We start from the raw sequence: 20,629 nt of genomic DNA, 5'->3' as shown, positions 1-20,629 counted from the left end.
AAGGCCTTTTACTCCCTCATTCCACACACCCCCACTCTTTTTTTTTTAAACTTTTTTTTTTTTTTTTATATCATGTCACAGGATATCCTCATAACAGTGGTAGCATTACAAGAATAATTTATTTAAACATGCAAAAATCATAAAGTGAAGTGATCATGATCACACACGCTCCCAAAACAAACAAACAAAAATCTAGCTGGGGATATTATCCATATAGTAATCCCTGGTCAATGTTGTGAGCAAAAGCTTACTTCTGGCGGATAGAAGAGAGAATAATTTCAGAACTGACTCTGTGCAGCCCTCAATTGCTGGGGGAAAGCAGCATGAAGAAGCTGAAGATCATTCGTCTGCATGAGCAGAGATCAGAAAGTACATTACATTTTTGGCAAACACCAAAGATATGTAATGGCAAAAGTAGATGAAATAGTGCTGAAGTGCAAAACAATTGCCTGGATAAATCATCCATATCCTTTAATTTCTTTGGCCCTTACTGAAAGGTTCTAACTAGTGTATCAAGAAAGAGCAGCTAGGGAAAAAACACCTTTATGCACAAGGTAACAAGTCACCTTTCACATGGATGCCTACAATGTAAGTGACCTGAAACATTTGTGAAACACAGAAGGTAAACTGTTTGAGTTCCTTTAAATTACCTAAATAAAAAAATAAAAACACATAAAAATAAGACAATGTCTCTCAGGCTCTCACGTCTCTCAGATAAACAGAGGTAAACAGTCTACAGTTTGGTATCTTTTCTTCATCTACTGAAAAAATGCACCAAAACATTTACCAGAGATAGGAGGGGACGTGTGTAAAATCAGCTCAACGTGACATTTCCTTTGGAGAAAATTAACAGTGGTTAACATCTGTGTAAGGCTGAATGACTTCAACCAGACAGACAGTGATTGCATGGGCTAATGACTAGGGCTCTCTTTGGAAAGAATGATGTTCTAACTATGCTGTAAATTGCTAAAAGACAGACTCCAACGTGAATTTATCATTTGCCAGGATAGCAACTTACACTCCTGGAATACATTTTCCAGCACTCTGTTTTTCAGTTAGCCGAGCTGTAAGTTTGTCTTATGCCTTTTTTAGTCCAAACCTCATTTTCCTACAGATCCTGAACAATTTTCATAACATCATAAAGAAGTTTCTGCTGCTAGAATCGATATAAGGACGAGCATAAGTTGGGAAATAAAGTTTACAGCCAGCATTTGAAAATCCCTACTTTTACTCTACATTTTGCTGTTCTTACAATAAGCAGCCAGGATTTTCCTTTCTTATATTCCAACCACACATTGCTTCAAGAACGCTACACAGACCAGCGTCACCAGACTGAGGCGCTACATACTTAGTATCATTGTACTATGTATGGGAGTAAAATTGTCAGAATCCAGGTGTCAGAAGCGAACAGAACACTATGAACAAGGGTTAAAGAACATGAGGACAACTATGTAAATACATCGCTGCGGGACTGTCAAGTCCAAGGAATGCCCAGATCTTTCCTGAGGATAAGTGAGGGGGGAGTAAAAGGGGCTGGGGGAAGGGGATTTTCTTAGCATATTCTGCTTCCATCACTATTTTCAAGTTTTACAATCAGTAGGAACAAACCTCTCAGGAGCACTTTGGAGACCTGCACACTTAGAAGGTGACTATTATATATCAAGTCAGAAGGCAGTTAATATGAAAAACAGGAACACAACTCCAACCAATATTTTCTTAGTGGGCTGGCAGCAAACTGTCAGATGCATGTGTGACCTCAAAACAACCTTTTGCCAGATGCCTCTTTAACCTCTTACAATTACATCAATTTCTAAGAAGACTGGTACATTTTACCATTTTCCTCCTTTGGTTATGCAAATTAAGAATATGTACTTAAAAGACTGATTAAAAATGTTTGTTTCTGTGCAATTTCATCTATCTTAAAACCTCAAAATAATTACCTCTAATACACCAGCAAATATTTAAACTTATTTTTTCCTCCCCAGGAATAAAACTGCTATAAGAGTTAAACAAGAAGTATTTATCTTCTTTCTTTTCTCCTTCCTTTAGTCAAATTCAGAATGAGATAACTTTAATATAGCTGTGAATAAAGGGGCCAAGACAGCATTTAGCCTAACCATCAAAGAAAAAAAAAAATGTGTTAATGCCTTTTTACCATTTTAAAGCATTTTTATCATAAAAAGTATGTTATATATCTTTCATTGTAACCAACAAACATAAATACATTGATTTGCATTATTCATACTCAAAATTCATCTGTATGCTAACATTTAAAGAAAGGCATTTTTGCAAATTTAAATTAAAAAATCAAATACATATCATAATTGTGTTTATACGGTCTCAAGCCTAGGAAAGCAAAGAAAAATGTAATGAAATGAAAAGTAGGTCATGTACACTAAAGTGCTAAACATTCTAACATCTGATCTGTGACTGAGAAAACTATTTTAAAATCTAGAAGTACACCAGTAAATGAACAATCCAACAGTCCTTTGTTGACAGAAAAATCCACTTTGATGAGGCATTAAAAAAAAAGATTTTCTGCACTGTACAGCGTCTAGGAAAAAATATTTCCTTTAAGAAATATACCTACTTATGCAGCAAAACAATGAATTTCGGTTGTTCTGTAACCCAGTTCCTTTAATCTGCATAAGAGATGCTGACTGAGTTCACTCAACCAAATCACTACTGGCTTTCAGAATACAATCAACACATGCTTTTCAACAGTATTAATATAGCATGAAGCTTGTGCTCCTAATTATTCATGTTTTTGCATTCTGTTTTTCCCCCTGCTGTAAAATATGCAAATTTACTTCTTTGTGTTATTTAGGTCCCACATGGGCCTCAACAGATCTGCTTGGAAGGAATTACAAGCCAACATCTAGATACATGCTGTCAACATTTCAAGCTTCATTATTTTTATTATTTTGGAATGCCATTATAAATTTGATATTAGGTTTTTAAAAGCTTTTTATAAATCTGATGAAAACCTACAGTCTAATAAAATGGTGTACTGATAATTACTACTACTCGACTTTGTGTGCACGCGCGCGGGCGTATGAGCGAGACAGAGAAAAGCACTACAACTACTGAATACAAGAGCAATCACCATCTAGCGGTACTATGGAAAAACGCAGTTTGTTTTTGTGAAAAAATCAGTACCCAGGAGGATTAGTTTGACTTCATTACTGAATGGAGGGTAGCCATTACCTCTGTATGCAGCTAAAGATCAGTAACAGGAGAGGACTGTTTCTTCTCTTTCTGAATTCTTCTCTCCTCTCTTTTCAGTCAACTCTAACTAGAAAATTCAGTGCCCAGATGAGCTAATTATTTTTAAGTATAAAATCCAAAAAGCAGAAGTTCAAGAAATAGGTCACTTAATACAGCAACTTCTTGGAGTGCACCAAAGCAATCACTTACCTTGGTGTAAGTTAACACATATGAAATATTATATAGAATTCCCTAAAATCTCAGATTATTGTAAAATTAGTATTAAATGTTTTAAACCTAAACAAAAAAAAAAAAAAAAAAAAAAAGGAAAAAAAAAGAAATGGCAGCTTTTTTATTTTTTTATTTTATTTTATTTTTTTTGGAAAACTGCAACATTGGAAAGAGATACACAAACACTCGTATAAAAAAATGTAACATAAGCCTACTGATGCAGAAAGAGGACTGTGAGCCACTGCTTTTTTCCAACTGGTACAAAGCCTTGTGCATTTCTTAAATGTAATAGTATATTTTAAAACACTGCAGCATCCCAGCCTTCCTTACTAGTGCCACTAAAAGCTCTTCAAATATTAATGAAAAAAACAGTGTAGAGATTCACAGGAATCTACTACATGTCACTACCAACTCATAGAAACCAAACAGCAGCAGCAACACCAAGATCTTACAGATCTTTCTTGATGCATTTCATCTCTGAGGTATACATACACACAGGAAAAGCCAAAAAACTATTTGAATTGTACTAATAAAATAGTATGGAGGTAGTCCTTTTATTTGGAAGGGTCAGTATATTTCTCTGTCATAATACGTTCACTCTTGAAAATTTTAAAACTGCAGATTTTTCTCAGAAGCAAAAATTTAAGATCTTCAACATGTATGTAGAGATCTATTTTACTAAGAACAACATGTAAACAATACAGATTTTATTTTAAGACATATTTACACATTGAGTGACAACATGGGTGTCCCTTAATTCAAATGTGCAATTTAACCAGTTCTTCATTCCAAAGTAGAGTACCCCAAAAAATATCCATATGTAGATTAAATTAATGGAAACACAGAAATGACGAGAGAAACAATATATGCAATATTACTCTACAAAAAAACATAGTTTTTCTGTTTTCCAAAACTAAAGACTGACTGGTGTCAATCATTTTACTATTTTATATCTCTGGTACAGAAGACTTCCTGATTTAAGGATATTAATTTGCAATGTAACTACGGTTAACACAGGGAAACATTCAGGTGGCTGTAAATCATACCTTTCACAGTCTCATAGCTAAATGATGATGCTTCTGCCTACAGATGAGGATAAGTCCATATAAAAGGAGTTATAATACTGAATTAACTCAGTAATATACATTCTGAATATATCAGAGGAAGGTTCAAGTACTTCACTGCAGATAAAACCAAAGTATGATTGCTTTGCAGAGATTGGGTTAAGATAGGAAGTCATAACTGACAACCAAAATTTGGACATAAGAATATCTGCTATCATAATTTATCAAACTAGTTGCAAGTCTGACCACACTTGTGTTGTTGAACTCCTTCTCTTTAGACAGGAACAGTGAAACTGAAGGTACATTCAATGCACCTGGATTCACTTAAATATCACAAGTCCTCCTCCTTAGTGGCAAAAGTGTTTTGAAATCTTTTTTTTTTTTTTTTTTTGGTGTGACTACTTGTATTCTTTTTAGAGGAAAAGTAACAGGCAAAAATCACGCTTACTCTAGTAATGATAAACATAATAAACAGGTATTAATCCAAAAGTTGTTTGCTATTTCTGCATGGCCTCCAAGAATCTAGAAGGCAGTCGGGAAAAGGTAGGCTTATAGAACAGACCTGTCTTCTCGAAGTTCCTACCAACCCTTCTCGTCATGATCATAACTTCTCTGTGACTGTGACAGTAATTCCACTCCGTTGAGAATCCCATGCCTTGCCATTTTTTCCTTGAATACTTACTCTTGTATCTTTGAAAAATTCTACAACGGAATAGTTTGACCTCAAAAAAAGACCTCTAGGTGACAGTCAGGTGCAATAATAGTCCCTAAAAGTTAGATACTTTTACAAATCAGGCTTATCAGTATCAGCAACTGAACTATTTCTCCAAGCCACTTACTCCATTCCAATTTGCCACATAAAAAGTCCCCTGAAACAAAACAAAACAATAAAACAACTCTTAAATCCATGAAACAGAACGGTCTTCAAAACACAATAAAAATAGATAAAGCAGACTCGAAACTGGGAACTGTCAAAGAGCTCCTCCAAATACTAGGAAGTCAACTCTGTCCAGCCCCAAGTGCACCCATCAGGCTCTGCAGCCTCTTCCCCAGCTCCATGGGTTTGGCTGTCCGTGCCCATGGATGGCACTGATGTAGCAGAATGAAAGGATGTGGACCAGGATTTTTCCCACAGCTTAGAGATGTTTTGGTCTCCTTGTTTAGGCAGCATGGGGCTATGCCCCTCCTTGGTGAGGTCTCTGCCCGTGCCTGCCTGTCCTCTCATCACCTTTGCTGGCTGCAGGCTTACCTGCCTTATGGAGCAGCCGCCCTTGCTGCTCCTGAACACTGGCTTATTTCTAATTTTGCTGCAAGAGTAATTAAGACCCTGCACATCAGCAACTTAAAATAAATCTGAAAACAAAATGAACAGTTAGCAGTAGTTTTTTAAGAGAACGTGCAGAACAATATCCTGAAACAAGTACGATTTCAGTTGTCTTCAAACTAACAAAAAAACTCTCACCACCCATCACAGCAGAACCATCAGCATTATGTGGATGTTTGCAGAGCTTCTGATTGTCTTGCCAAAAAAACACACAGAAACAGCACTGCTGCCTCAATTCTCCAATTCCTGATCTTTGACTGATAATAGGAGTACCAATCACGTGCATCTTTGATATCTGATGGGAGATTTTCAGCTGTGTGTCAAACCAATGCACTAGTACTAATATTTCTTCTACATGGCTATCAATAATAAGAATGGATGATGGACTGGAATGTGTGTAATAAAAGCCAAAAAAGATCTTTAAAAAACAGCTACTCTTCAAGAACCCTAAGCTAACTCAAAACAAACAATGGCATTCAGAACATTAACTTGAAAAGCAATTTGCGATGATCAGACAAACCCTTGAAACATTTTTCATACCTCTATGTTTGATTCACGGTTCAAAATCAATTGCATGTGCTGTGCGTATCTCATATTTTTCAGAATAATAGCTGTGCTTGTTTCAAAACAAGCATCACTTTTTCAGATTCACAAAGAGATGAGACGACCAGCATCTGGAAAATGGGTGAACTGGTAATCAGGCATAAAAATGCTTCAGTTTCTGTTGTTAAAATTATATTTTATATTTATTTTGTAGAGAATGAGTCAATAATTTTTTTCTTAGCTCCTCTGTAGGCAGATTTCTCCCTAAAATTAAAATACAGAATTTCTTTGAGTTACTATGCTGCAAAGTTGATTTTTGTTGCTTCTGATGTTTTTATGAGTTGTCCTTCTACTAGAAGAATTTAATTCAGATATTGAAATTCCAAATATATAAATATTCTACAAGTATATTTTTAAAATATTGAAACACATAACAGCACTTGGAGAAGTTAAGAAAAAAAAAAGCAAAAAATATCCTCAAGATTTCACAGGGGATAGCTCTGGTGGTACTTTCTCAATAAACCATCAAATCTCTTTCCCCCATTTTCAAAAATCAGATGATACAGAGAGAAAATAATTACATATCGTTAATTTTATCTACACTGAATTGGGATGCCAAGTACTCTAATTACATTATTATATAGACTTATTTTATACTTGTAAAGGACACAGCATTTGATTATTTCTTGATAAGTCTCTTTGAGACCCCCAGTAAGATTCCTTAATGCCCTTATTAGTGGTGCATGGTATGAACAGCCTTGCAAGGAACTTGTAACAGACAAGCTTCTCCTTATTACAAGAGTGGAAATCAGGAGAAAGCATCCCCTGAAGATGTATTTTTCTCTTCTTTTTTCTCCATGAAAGAGAAGCAAAGAACTTCCTCACTTGTCCACAGAGTATTAGTGAACGAGGCTTTTTGTTCTTATATGCTTTGAATGAAAGACTGGATTTAGGAACCAACCTAAAATATACAAAACTTAATTCTTACCTCCCTTTGACACTGTTCACTGCCTAAAGCGGTATTCACATTAACAACCTGGAAGTGCAGTTCAAAAGATGGCTGTCCTTAAACTACTGCTGAGATTAGCTGAAGACTTTTAGTGGTGGTGTTCTAGAACACTTACATATGAATTTTAAAAAGTTTCAATACCTCCCATCTGAGCAAGAAAAAACAAACTTGCAGAATAGCTATGGTTTTTGGACTGCCACTATTCGTAGACAAACAAAACTTCTACATATCTACTTACATGTACTTAATTCTGCAACTGTCTGTACACAGCAAGACAATGTGCTCAACTGGTGAGACTGACAGTAATTCTTTTGCCAAGTAGAAGTTAGGATGAATAGACAGTCTATTTCATCATGGTCTGCAAAATTAATTGCTGTCCAAACAAAAAAATAGTAAATAGAAATAACAGAAAATTAAAGCATAATTGATAATTCTTCAAAATTTAAATAGTCACTGAGAGCATTTAAGGAAAAAGGAACAAAGCTAAATTAAAAACAGAATCGGGACCAGCAGTTGTGGCACATAAGCAATCTTTGGATGCAGATCTCTCTGCCTATTACACAATCTGAAGCTCTAAATAGCCTCCAAATTTTGCGGGATAATGGTGTATCCCCTTCCACCTTTCCAGAGTGAAAGTGTTGGAGCAATTTGATGTAGACATCAAAACACAGAGTCACATGTGAAATCAGATCTATTTTAACAACTGGTTGATAGTTGGGGATATTTATTTTAATGGAAAACTATTACAAAGGATGTAAGTAAGCTCTCCTAAGAATGAGTTCCAGTAGTCTCTCGTATTATTAGATTTTGATAATCCAGCAGCTCTCTCGATTTCAGAATGCTCAAGCAACATTTGCATAGGTAAACACTGCAAGATTCCTGACAAGAACTCAGTAAATTAAAGCAGCAGAAACTGAGTATTAATGATGATAGTTTTACAAGGAGGAAAACTCTATTTTTCAAAAGAAGAAAAAATGGAAAGGATCAGTTGCAGCTTGGCAACAATAATTTCTGTATCCCCTGCATGCTTGAGCCATCCTACAGGACTGTGAAAGAGCTTACCTAAAGCTGCAGATTTGGCCAGTTCACAGGTGAACACACTCGAGATTAAGTTTTGAGTAACATAAAGACTTTGATGAAAATAAATCAGTTTAGGGTTTTAAACTAATCAAAAGTCACATTCTGAATTAGAACCACTCATCTTGCCTTCTAATATAAAAAGACATTTGGGGTAACACCAAAAGGACGGAAACTAATAAAGAAAGTCATCTAACAGCTGCAATGATATATTTTTAACCCTAACCATAAAGCTAGAAGCATCAACTTTGAAGTTTCTTGCTCTGTAAGGAAATAACATCTCCTTGTTTATAATATGAAAGGAAAATACAAAATTGCATTTTCAGTGATCCTGAATAAGAGTTTGCACCTATTCAGAAAACACCATGAAGAAACAAAGTTTCAGCTATTTAGTCTGTATAATGAGGGTAGGCATATAAACTCCTTCAGGAACAGTAAGAATTCTGAGTAATTTTTGTCATGGCTTCTTTTAACTCTTTTTATTTGATCTAAGCATCTCAAAGACCTCTTTACACATTTCAAAGATGACAAGAATCATTTCATACAGAAGCATCACTTACCCACAATAACAAATCCATCTGCTTCTCTCTCTGGCACTGCAATCTTCTTTGAATCTTGACTTTTTCGGAAGAAGCTGAACATAGCCTCTTTTTTTCTTCCTCTAAGTTGTTATCTAAAACGAAGACAATACACGTTAAGTAAATACAAGATAGCAGAATAGCATAAGAAGTTCACACCACTCTGAATGCAAAATACATGATAACACAGCTAAATCTCTATTAACAGAGTTGAAGTATCAGGCATTTGCACATCAGACAGAGTACCTTGTTAATGTAGCAATCGACTTCAATAAGCAAAAAGAATAAATTACAAAAGGCCCTTCTATGAATTTATGGAGTAGAACTATTAAAAAAAATCTCAATCTTTCTAAGGGAAAGTAAAAGAAGGAAACTACTGTAAGCTTTTACCAAGCACTTTTGAGTGTTCTTCTGCTACTTCAAACTGTTGTTACACAAACTAACTGTAGTTAGTTCTCAAGTTCTTAAACTTGGAAGCCCAAAACACAATCCTATAGGAAATGCAACTTCATAATGCAGCAGTACTTGAATGAAGTAAATTACAGTAGATACTCAGTCTTAAGCATCTGTGCATCAGTTATAAATATAAAACAACAACAACAAAATACACAATATCTGCAAATATCCATTTTCATTTTTCAAGTTTGTAAACCTACAGACAGCTTAACATTTTGGTGCATTTGATTAAGTTAACACTAATTCCCTTAAAAGAAACTGTAACAGGATTGAGCAGTTTTTCATAACAGTAATTCACTCAATAATTCATAATCTTCCAAACTGGGTAAGAACTATGACTTCACATCAGCTAGAAAAAAGCAGGTAAAGCATAACACGAATGGGATGGATGTGTTAACTGGAAAAGATTACGCTCAGTATCTCTTTCAGGAGCGGAAGACAATATTGAAGCAATGTTAATAGCTTAAAAAGGACAAATCTATCTGAAAAACCTTATAAGCATTAGCCACACGACGGCCAAAGGGGACAGCTTTCACCAAATTAAGTCCTATGCATCCCATATAGTTGGATAGATCAAGAAACGTTCTAAGCAAATTCTCTAATGATTCTGAACTTTAAGTTGCAGACTTGAGGAAGATTCATTCATTTAATTAACAGAGTTGTAAGAAAAACTTCCTAAGCAAGCCCCACTCTTCTGAAGACCAAACAACAGAAGCCACAAAGCACGTATGTACAGGTTCAGCTCACTGAGAGGACTACTGATGTGCCACCACCTACTTTCTGTGCTCTATATAAAGTGCACACCATGCAGTGCGGCAACTCTAACTCTCCTCTGCCTCCTCCAGCAACAGCAGCTCACTTCTACAGAGCTGAGACAATGAAAAAAGGAAAGCAGCACTCACCAGCAGCTGCCACTTGGACATTATTAGCCCTCCTCCAGCTCCCTGGCAGAGAAGTGCCCCAAGTGCTGCCACGGGACCCTGGACATTGCTGCCCTGCGCAGCAGCCTGCACGTGGTCTGGCTCAAAGTGCCAGGTGTCAAACAGCCACCAGGGTTTAAGGAAAGGTACAGAAAACCTTTCTCTGCTAACATATCAGTATCAAATAGAGAAAGTCAAATAATTTTGAGTCCAAGGCAGAGTTTGAGAAGTAGAATCCTGATTAACTTCCCCGACACACATTTCAAGGTGAAGGGACTGACAAACCGACAGCAACGCATACACCCTGACATACACACCCAGGAAAATCAAAGCCAAACCTGAAGAAAATAGGCACACTACTGATAATATTGTTTTGCACTATATCTAACAAAGAAGAATTATTATGAGTGAACCACAGAAGACCACAATGTAATATTTGTATTCAAAAAAATATAAAACCAAACCGCTGGATTAATTATTTGCCAGAACTCCTCACTTCCCACCCAAGTATTCATGATACCATAAGCAAGACTTTTTGTGCCCTGGCCAGTGACCTGCAGCACTTCACTTGACAATCAGCACCAACTATTCATCGTGTATAAACCACCTCGCACCCTGCCGTTAGGAGCACATCAAATACTTGCACGCAGCACATCACAGAAAGCCCTTTCTGAAGCGTAAGCATCAGCTTTCAGAAGGGCGTATAAATAGCATGTTGCAAAAATCAGCAGCGATTCAAGCCGGGGGCTGATACCCACGAATGAAATAGAGTACCCCAGAGGCTGGCCAGCTACTGCTTGCTATGCTGACGCAGTGGAATTTCTATCAATCAACCAGCCAGTCTCAGGTACATGGTAATACCAAAAATAAATGTTAATTATCTGCACTTTATTCTTTTGCGCTTGTTTTCTTACCTTAGCACGTGAAATACTGATATTTCCAGCCCTGTGGAGATTGCATAGGCAAACTCCTAATTGCCTCATTTATTCCTTACCTTCCCCCCACGCCCGGGCTCAACACATGGCGCCAGCAGCATATTCCTTTTTTAGCCCTTAGGGAATAAGTCTTCTGCTGCTACCAATTAGGGTTGTCAGTCCCATAGTTCAAGTGGTAAAAACCTGTGCTGCAATGCTCCAGAGTCAGGTTTCTGCTCCAATGATGTATGAAGGGGAGGCAGTTGTGGAACAGTTTAAAATGCAATTTTACCTTCTTCGTAAGCACGCAACAAGAAGGAAAATCAACGTGATGTGTAAAATCTTATAGGTAGCTTTGGTAAAGACTCAGATTCCAGCCAGCCACTTAAGGTGCCAGAGCTGCAGTTGCTCCAATCACATTTTTCTCTTGGAGATCTGCGTTACTGTACAGTTTGCAGCTGTGTCGGGCACCGTTCTCCCTCCTCTCTTTCTTGCACACAGAAAAGCATCTTACATATATACGTAACATCTGCACAATAAAGTTGTATAGGAAACCATGAATGCAATCTTTTAAATCCTGCATATTTAATGTAATCTTCAGTGCTTTAAAAAACAACAACAACAAAAAACACTGCAGCCATTACAACTCAGAGTAGATTAACAATCGGTATGATTTGATCTAGCCAAATTAACATTACAAGCATTTTCATGTGCTCTTTTTTTGTTGCTGTTGACAAAAGATCAAACTTTTGGGAAAAAAATGGGATACTGAGAAAAAGGTAAAATTCATCCTATCTACATAAGGCTCAATCTTTACTTTGTAGCTTTCAGTTTGTGAAGTGGCTTCTTTACCTAAATTGCACAGCCAGCGGTTTATTTTTTTTTTCTTCTAGAGAAATAAACACATCTTTTTGTTTGAAACAGAAAAAGAAACAAAGTACCCCATAAACTCAGGCCTCAAATTCTTACCCTGATAAAACCACTGGGCCAGCAGTGAGAAATACGCCCTGCTTGGGGATTGTGAATGTTGGGAGGGTGGTAAGGAATCTGCATATTAAAACAGACAAGCATGCTTTGTGAGGCCATTTCCTTCTCTGGGTGTTCACCACTTCAAAACAAAACTTGTGCCTGTAGATCACCCAGGTCTGTGTAACTGATGTGGAGGCAGGAACTCACTGACTATTACTTGCCATATTTCAGTATCGTTCCTGAACACAATTAACTTTAAATTAAATAAGAAACAAAAAAGAAAAAAGGAGGGGGGGGGGGGGGGACACAGAAACAACAAGTAGAGCTGTATTAAGTATGGTATAGGTAAAGGAAAAGTCCTAGATGGGCAATACATTAGTGATATTTGCTCTCTTTAAGAATTTTATCCACATGGTACTTCAAAAGCAAATATAAATCTCTCCAGCAATGTGAAATGCAAACACTGTTTCTTGAATTACATGTTAAAAACAGAACAAAGAAACACAGAGTTGAATGGAAACACTCATGCTCTGGAAGATAGGAGCACAGTTTAAGCACTTACAGAGTCAGACTGAGTTTTACTACTTGTAGATAAGTTGAGGTTTCATTTAACTAAAGCTGAAAACAACTGATTTCTGCACAAATTTCATTTCAGAGTAAAAACTAAATCTGAAGCTGGCAAATCTGGATGCACGTTCACATAAACCAGACAGAAAAGCATTTAAGGATTTTTTTTGTCGATGGTGGTGGGTTTATTCGTGTTCTGTTTTTTTTTTTTGTTTGTTTGTTTTTTGTTTTTTTTTTTTTAAATTAAGCAGTCAGCACAAAATCACAGAAAACACATCCACCAGTCAGAGACAGCACCACGTTTCTGCAGTAATCTATCCTATATAGCACAGCACTTTCCACTTCCAGATGGGTTTAATTGTATTTCTGTAAGAGACCTGAAATTGAATTCACTGCCATAAGATAAAAATCTCCCTTGGCAGGAATATGTAATTCCCGTCTCCTCATGTTTCCCCCTCACCAAAAAGCGAGCATAGTTTTTTTTCCCTTTCTCCGATCTCAATTGTTAAGAATAATGCTTTTGGCACCACTTCAGTCATTAACAAGTAATAAACTGCAAACTGTAACAATTCTATGAGGCTGCAAGAAATATTTTGTCTTTACGTGAGGCTCTGAGCCCATACATGGGATTGGGCGAAGATGAGTTACAGAGCTGCACAAAGGGGTTAATTTATTCCTCGTGCACTTTGCCAGTCTCCTTCAACAAGAGCTATGGGTGACCTTTGAGCCAAACCAATATGTTACATCCCAATACCATTTTTTGTATGCAGCAAGGACCCTAGCATTTTTAGCATTACTTTTCAGCTTTCTCCTGCATGTTCACAAGTGGCAGAAGAAGGAAGATAATACAGTATTAAAAAAAAAAAAAAAAAAAAAAAAGCAAAGACGTAGACTAAGATAAAGAGAGGATGCTTGGGAATTCAGCAAAGCAGAATTGCAGTGGCACTGCTGGTAAATAAATGATGAAAAGATGCAAAGCTGATCTTAAAGAAACAGACTAATTTCACAGGCAGCTGTTTAAGCTATGCAGCCTATGGAAAGAGAAAACAAGAGGGCGATTCTCTCTTCCATATAAACACCCACTGTTATTCATCAATAAATTAACAGCAAGAGCAGCGAGACCGTACAGTCTATAGCGCTGCAACCCGCTTATGACATGAAACCGGCCAATTTAGAGTCAAGACCACGCATGTCAAAAAGATTTTTTTCTGTGACACCAAGAGATGAGTTTAAAAGCTTTTAACACAGTACAACTTACTATGTGAAGAATTAAAAAAAAAAATAGATAGTTTTTTTATCTGGTATTAACATCAGTCTTATTCCTGTAGTTTAAGCTTTTTCAAAGTATAAGAAAGGAAAATAAGCGCCAAGAGGAGCACACATACAAATATAAATATATTTATATATTTAACAAAACACTAAGGAAGGCATTTTTTCTTAAATTCAATTTGAGTATTTATTTTATAGCTTTTAAAGTCGAAGGGAATCAGAAATACCAAGAACCCGCATTCCCCAGCCCTACGGCAACCCAAATTCCCACCACGTAACAACACTCGAGAGATGCTGAGTCACCGAGAGCCACCCCAATTAAGCCAGGCAATAAAAGCACAGGCGACAGAGCTACACCCGGGAAGGAAACAGCGGCACTCAAATCGCTGCCAGCGTTCAAAATGCTGGGGAGACGGGGCTGAGACCACGACACCCCCGTCGCGAAGGGCTGCGGGGGCCGGGCCGGGGGCCGAGACCCCCGCGAAGACGGGAACCGGCCGGGCCCGGCCGGTTCCCGTCTTCGCGGGGGTCTCGGCCCCCGGCCCGGCCTCCCCCGCCTCTGCCCGCGGTCACCCACCGGCCCGGCCGCCGCCGCCTCCACTTCCGCCTCGCCGAGTCCCCCCTAGCAACGCCCGCTCTTCCGCTGACGTCAGAGCAGCGCGGCCAGCCGATTGGCCAAGCCTCGCCTCTTCCCCTTCCCCGCTTCCCCGTTGCTAAGGGCGACGGGCGGGAAGGGGCGGCCGCCATGGTGGGGGAGCCGCCGCCATGATGGAGGACGCGCATGAGGCGCCGCGGCACCGCATCGCCGCCGCCCAGCTGGCGCAGCACATCGGCCGGCCCGTCTGCTTCGTGGGGCGGCTCCACAAGGTTTGGAAACGCGGCACGGGGTCGGGCCCGGCCGCCGGGGGTGCTGCGTGGGCGTCAGCACCCCCTGGGACACGCGGTTTGTTTTGCAGGTGCACCCCAGCGGGAAGCTTTTCGTGCTGGTGGACGGCGAGGGGAAGCAGGCGACCGTGGAGCTGAGCGAGCCCGTGAGTTACGGCCCCTCCTCGCGTTTCTGTTTTTAAATCTGAGCGCAGTTTTCCCGCTTCTCCGTTTTGCACCGTCCCTGCTCCGCCCATCTTCAAGCTAGCTACCGCGGTCTTAACGTTAATTAGTTATCTTCGTCAATTATACTTGGCTGTGGGGTGGTCCTGTGTGGAGCCAGCAGTTGGACTCGGTGGCCCTTGTGGGTCCTTTCCAGCATCATACCAGCCTATGAATTTTCGGCTGGAGTTAGGAGAGACATTTCCTTCCTTTTAAGGCGCATCCCTCTGTGGCTACTTTGTCTTCCTCACCTTCGTGCATATCTTAGTTTCATTTTCCTTGCACTTTTTCCTTTGACTTTTTATTCACTGTCTCTCTATCCCTAACAGAATATTTTTTAAAGATAATCCAAAAACCTCAAGAATATGGTATTCTTAAGTTTGTTGAGTTGACCTTTCACTCCCATCCTAAAATACTTCTCGTAGCATTTCAATAAACTTCAGAGTTTGCTCGAAGCATTCTTTCTTAAGAATGGATAGCATTCCAATCTTTGAAAATGGGAATGCTTCAAGTATAGGAATTACTCAATTGGTTAAAAAGTCAACTAAGCAATTCCTATACCCATTGCATTGTAACTAATGTGCAGAAATATAGCTTTGATATCAAGTATTGGTAACGGGCTAAGACCCAGGCATTTTCTTCTGTGTGTTTGTTTGTTTGTTTTTGCCTCTGAGAAATGTTGTGACTGAAGGATTATTATGGCTATGACACTGCTTGATGGCTAAATTGAGCATGTCAGTAGTCGTCCCATTTTTCCCGCTGAATGAGTCGTTAAATGCTGGCAAGTCTGTCCATTTTGATATGAAATATTTGCATGTGATACCTTGATTTTCAAGACTTGAGTCCTGTTGATTTAAAAAAAAAAAAAAGAAATGCAGTTTCTTCTAGTGAGGAGTTTTGTCGTACAATTGTGAAACTTGCTGTCTTCATTTGCAAATTGCAAGAAAATGTCTTTCCTAGAAGTTCTGGCCTGTATGTAAATCCTTCCTGAGTCCATGTGTTTCCTGTGTTGGACTGTTACAGCGTTGCATGTCAGTATCCAACCAGTGATTCTCCAGCTTTCTGGGAAAGAGTAAATGGGTGAATTTTATAAATATGTAGCTACAGTGTTAGGCACTTCACAGCCTGTTCCACTGCTGTAATAAGTATGTAAGGAAGAAACTTGGTATGTGCAGAAATAACGTGCAGGAGTTCTATATTGGAAGGACATAAGTGAAGTAGTACCACATTTCCAGTAGTTTCCCCAGTAGTAGTGTATTGCTTGATACGGAATTTCAAGCACTTTGTTGTTCCTAGCTCCAGTGCTGTGCAGCAGAATCAGCAGGTAATTTGGTGATACTAATTTGATTTCTGGTATGTTTTCTAGCTAGATGAAGAGATCTCAGGAGTTATTGAAGTGGTGGGAAGAGTAACAAATCAGGCAACCATCATGTGCATGTCGTACGTCCAGTTCAGAGAAGATAAAAGTCCATTTGGTAAGTAAAGATATATGTTAAGAGAAATCAAATTTGTGTTCTGAACATTTCTTCATTAAGTGAGAAGAGCATGATTATCTGTTCTTATGGACAAGGTTATTCTTCAAGCTCACTGAAAAATAGTAAATGGACACAGGTGTGGGAATTACATACTGAATATGCTGTTTTACAGGCGAAAAGCAGGGACTGACTCAAGGCCTGAGCTGATCGAGGTCCTTGTCTTGGTCTGCTCATTCTCCCAGTCCCGGGTTCTTTGTCTTCCCTTGCCTTGTACTCCTTTTGTGATTGTCCAGTTAGCAGGTCTAAAAAATAATCCTCCAGGTAGAAAGCAATGAGATGTGGCAGGCTTGGGAAAACTGGGGAGGGTGAGAGGGACTGAAAACACTCAGCTGTACCGCTTTCAAATAAGCAGTGCTTTAATGCTGTGGTTTGCTAGTGGGGAACTTAACAAGCTTTTCCTTGCCCTCTTTCAGATCTGGAACTCTACAACGAAGCACTGAAAATTATTCACGAATTCCCTGAATACTTCCCATTCGGCACCGGGAGGAACAACTGATTTTTCTTAGCATATATTTAGAGCTTCAGAGGGTGCAGCAGTACCTTAGCTTTCCTGCTTGACAGCATGATAATAGTTGCATCAGTTTCCACCATGCAGCTGTTGTATGCGCCAGGTGTGGCTGGTGAAATTTACTTTCTCTGAAATTGAAAAGGAAGAAGCAGAACATTTCTGTGGCTGTCTCACTGTCTGTATATATTTAACCCTTTTGCATTCATGAGGAATGGTCTCTTGCAGGATTTGACTTGCTAGAAATGGAAGTTTTGTAGGCATCTTTTTTTTGTTGTTGTTTATTGAGGTTCCAGGATATTTAACACAAAACTTGTATTGAAGACATTCGGTGGGGTTTTAATGTAAAAATATTTTTTAATTTCATTTGCTTTGGTATCAATTTATTAAATGGGGGGGGGGAGTTTTATTTTGCATCTTTATAATGGTCACTTCTACAATAAAAAGGTCTGATTATGTTTAACTACTTGTGTCAGTATTTTATCTTTGAGTACCATTTTCAGTGATACAGGGTGATTCCTATTCTACCTGCACACATAATTTAATTTTAACAAAATTGAGTACAAGGTACTTGCCTTTTGCACTGATGTTAAACACTTTAAAGCTGTAAGTGTCTAACTGAGCTTGAGAATTTCAAGTGCTATTGAGTTCCCATCACAACCTTCGTTCTTGGTGGACGTCAAGGTAGAAGTACCAGGATTCAGCTGGCATGTCATGATGACTTTAATCATACACACTTCCACACAATTTCCAGTTTCATTACTATCCAGGCTATTTAACAGCACATAGAGTTCTTACACTTCTTAAAGTAATACAATCAAAGTGAAATCTAACTTCTGAAATACTGTGAAGTAAAAAGTGAAACAGTTCAAAGCATTTTAAATAAATATTTTATTTGGATCCATGTTCATTAATATTTAAGAGAAACAGGCTGCAGTTTTAACAATGAGATTTAGAGCCTTATCAAGATTGCTAGCATTGTGCTTGTTCATGGATATCTCAATTTTCAGTCAAGGAATTTATGTTTTAAAGACTCCTTATTTATCAAAGTTACCACAAATGACAGCCCTACTCTTAATTTGTGCAAATCATTAATGGATTATTAGTTCACCCATCCCCGGGGTAGATGATCAAGTTAACAGGTGATCTGTTTTTTCCAGATACTTAGAAGACAGAAAGTGACAAAGTTACTGTCACTGGAAGGAAGAACAACCTTTGAAGTGTGGGGTCAGTCTCATAGAGCAAACAAGAAGGTGCCAATGGCACAATACCATGCTTTGTCCTGTAGTGCCATCCCTGCTATATTGTAGTGCTTAGCAAAATAAAATGTTGTTAATAATTACGTGCTTATTTTACTAGCATTTAACTCTCATGAATTATTCTTTAGAAAAAAATATGTGCTTATATATACATGTATATTCAGTAAAATGTTACGTTCAAGTAGTCCCTACCAAGGCCTATCTAGCCTAAAAGACTAGATTCCACCGCTAGATGGCTATAGCACTTTACCCTGACACAGAGACCGTCCTTGGATATGTGGCTGTGAGTGTAAATATTTGGCATCTGAGTGGTAAGTGCTGTAAGTCCCTTTGAGGTCAAAAAGGAGTTCTGGTGTACAAAGTCACCTTCATATAGCTATCAGACTCCAGAAGATTGCAGAAAACTGGGCAAGCTCAGGAAGCGCAGGCTAGATGAGTAGACAGGGAGGTGGATTGAATGAATAACCCCAAGCACCAGTACAAGCATGTGCTGGCCTGAGAACTGTCAGCCCAGAAGCTGTACCACAGCGTGCAGTCCTTCAGGAACGGACTGTTCCAGTATGGGCTGCTCTCCACCGAGCAGCACAGCAAGCTTCTCAGACGAAAGGAGCTCCATCTGGGGTAAAAATGGGTTTGGGGTAAAAAAACAAGTGCCCAGCCTGGACCCCAGCCTGGCAGACGTTGCTCCTGTGAGCATGGAGCAGCCATTTCACATCAGAATTTTCTCACAACAGTCACATCAATTCCCTAAGTGTCTCCATCAAGGGCACCCCAAGATCCATGTGATGTCACCATGGAGTCACTGCCACCCAATGGCCTCGCAAAAGGCAGCAGGCTATAAATGCCCCAAGCGTCCAGCCTGCGTTCAGTCCGGCTGGTGACACTTGAGAGGTTGAGGTCCCACTGCTGGAACGTGCGAGGTGGTGTTGCGAGTGGAAGGTGTGACGTCGAGGTCCTTCCTGTGGGACGCGAGACGTCAAAATCCTTCCTGTGACACGAGAGACGCGAGGTCCTGCTGGGTGGCAGGTGAGGTACCCCGGTCCTGCTGGGGGAACTGGAGATGTCAAGGTCCTTCTGGGGGCATATGAGATGCTGAGGTGTCTCTGGTTGCAGGCCAAGCATCGAGATCCTGAGGTGCCGCTGGTGGGCTGTGATTTTGAGGTTGTGCCGTTGACCTGCGAGGGAGGTGCTGAGGACCAGAGGTGCTTGATACCCATTTGCCATGGGAGCAGCGTCCTGCAGAGGACCAGCACTTCCACGCCATAGCAGCCGCAGGCACAATGAGCCAGCCACGCCAGGAGCTGCCAGTGGAGGCACCCAGACAAGACACCTGCACCATTTGCCTGGGCCCGCTGGCCGATGCAGCACGACTGGAACCCTGCAGGCACTCGTTCTGCAGGGAGTGCATCGAGCCGTGGGCTGCTCACAGAGCCACCTGCCCGCTCTGCCGGCAGCCCATCCTAGCCATTGTCAGGCTGGTGCCACCTGCCCTGTGTGATGCTTTGGCCCGCTGGACCAGGGGAAGGTTCCAGCGCAATGCTGGGCTGGGGCGGCGGCGGCAGAAGCGGCGGAGGAGCCCCTCCAGCTACAGGTCCCGCAGCGTCTCACCCAGGCGCAGGGACCGCAGCCCCGCAACCGCACGACAGCTCGTCCGCAGCTTCTCCTGGCACTGGGAGCAGGACGGGCGCAGACGGCCCTGGTCCCCGCTGAACGCCAATGCCGGGGACACGTCGTGGATGCGAAGGGCCCAGCAGGAGGAGCCAGGGGCTGGCGACCACACAGGCCGCCAGGCTGAGCCCCGCATTTAAAGAAAAAAATAAATCAATCTTAAAAAGCAACCCAGAGGGAAGTCATTTAGGGGATGGGAAATCATCAAGGGACTGGGTAACTGGGTGAGGGCAGCAGCCATAAAGGTGACTAGGCCCTAACGGGAACAAGGCTGACAGAAAAAGTCTCCTGAGCCTGGGTCAGAAGAAAATGCCTGCCTGCCTGAGGACTGCTAGCCTGGGGGCTGTACCACAGTGTACAGTCCTTCAGGAGTGGACTGCTCCAGCATGGGCTGCCCTCCACCAAGCAGCACAGCAAGCTTCTCAGACGAAAGGAGCTCCATCTGGGG

General features: G+C 40.2%; 2 protein-coding genes across 2 annotated transcripts in view; one reads left to right on the top strand and one right to left on the bottom strand.

Moving 5' to 3' along the window:
- Window positions 1-14,744, bottom strand: part of UMAD1 (UBAP1-MVB12-associated (UMA) domain containing 1) — an 80,060-nt gene extending 65,316 nt beyond the window's left edge. The window contains exons 1-2 of the mRNA XM_082754848.1: window positions 14,706-14,744; window positions 9,016-9,128 (exon numbers count right to left, since the gene is read on the bottom strand). Coding sequence (XP_082610974.1) covers window positions 9,016-9,097 — 82 coding nt within the window. The 5' untranslated portion in view covers window positions 9,098-9,128; window positions 14,706-14,744. The remainder of the gene's footprint in view (window positions 1-9,015; window positions 9,129-14,705) is intronic.
- Window positions 14,745-14,838: 94 nt separating this feature from the next.
- RPA3 (replication protein A3) lies at window positions 14,839-17,711 on the top strand. Its single transcript, XM_082754849.1, has 4 exons — window positions 14,839-14,995; window positions 15,085-15,159; window positions 16,581-16,689; window positions 17,163-17,711. Exons 1-4 carry the CDS (start codon window positions 14,894-14,896, stop codon window positions 17,243-17,245), a joined length of 369 nt encoding a protein of 122 aa, XP_082610975.1. The 5' UTR covers window positions 14,839-14,893; the 3' UTR covers window positions 17,246-17,711.
- The last annotated feature ends 2,918 nt before the right edge of the window (window positions 17,712-20,629 follow it).

Source organism: Aythya marila (genome assembly GCF_965140915.1).
Source record: "Aythya marila genome assembly, chromosome: 2".
NCBI classification, from domain to species: domain Eukaryota; kingdom Metazoa; phylum Chordata; class Aves; order Anseriformes; family Anatidae; genus Aythya; species Aythya marila.
The sequence above is the reverse complement of the archived record's forward strand: the minus strand, read 5'-3'. Positions and strand labels throughout refer to the sequence as shown.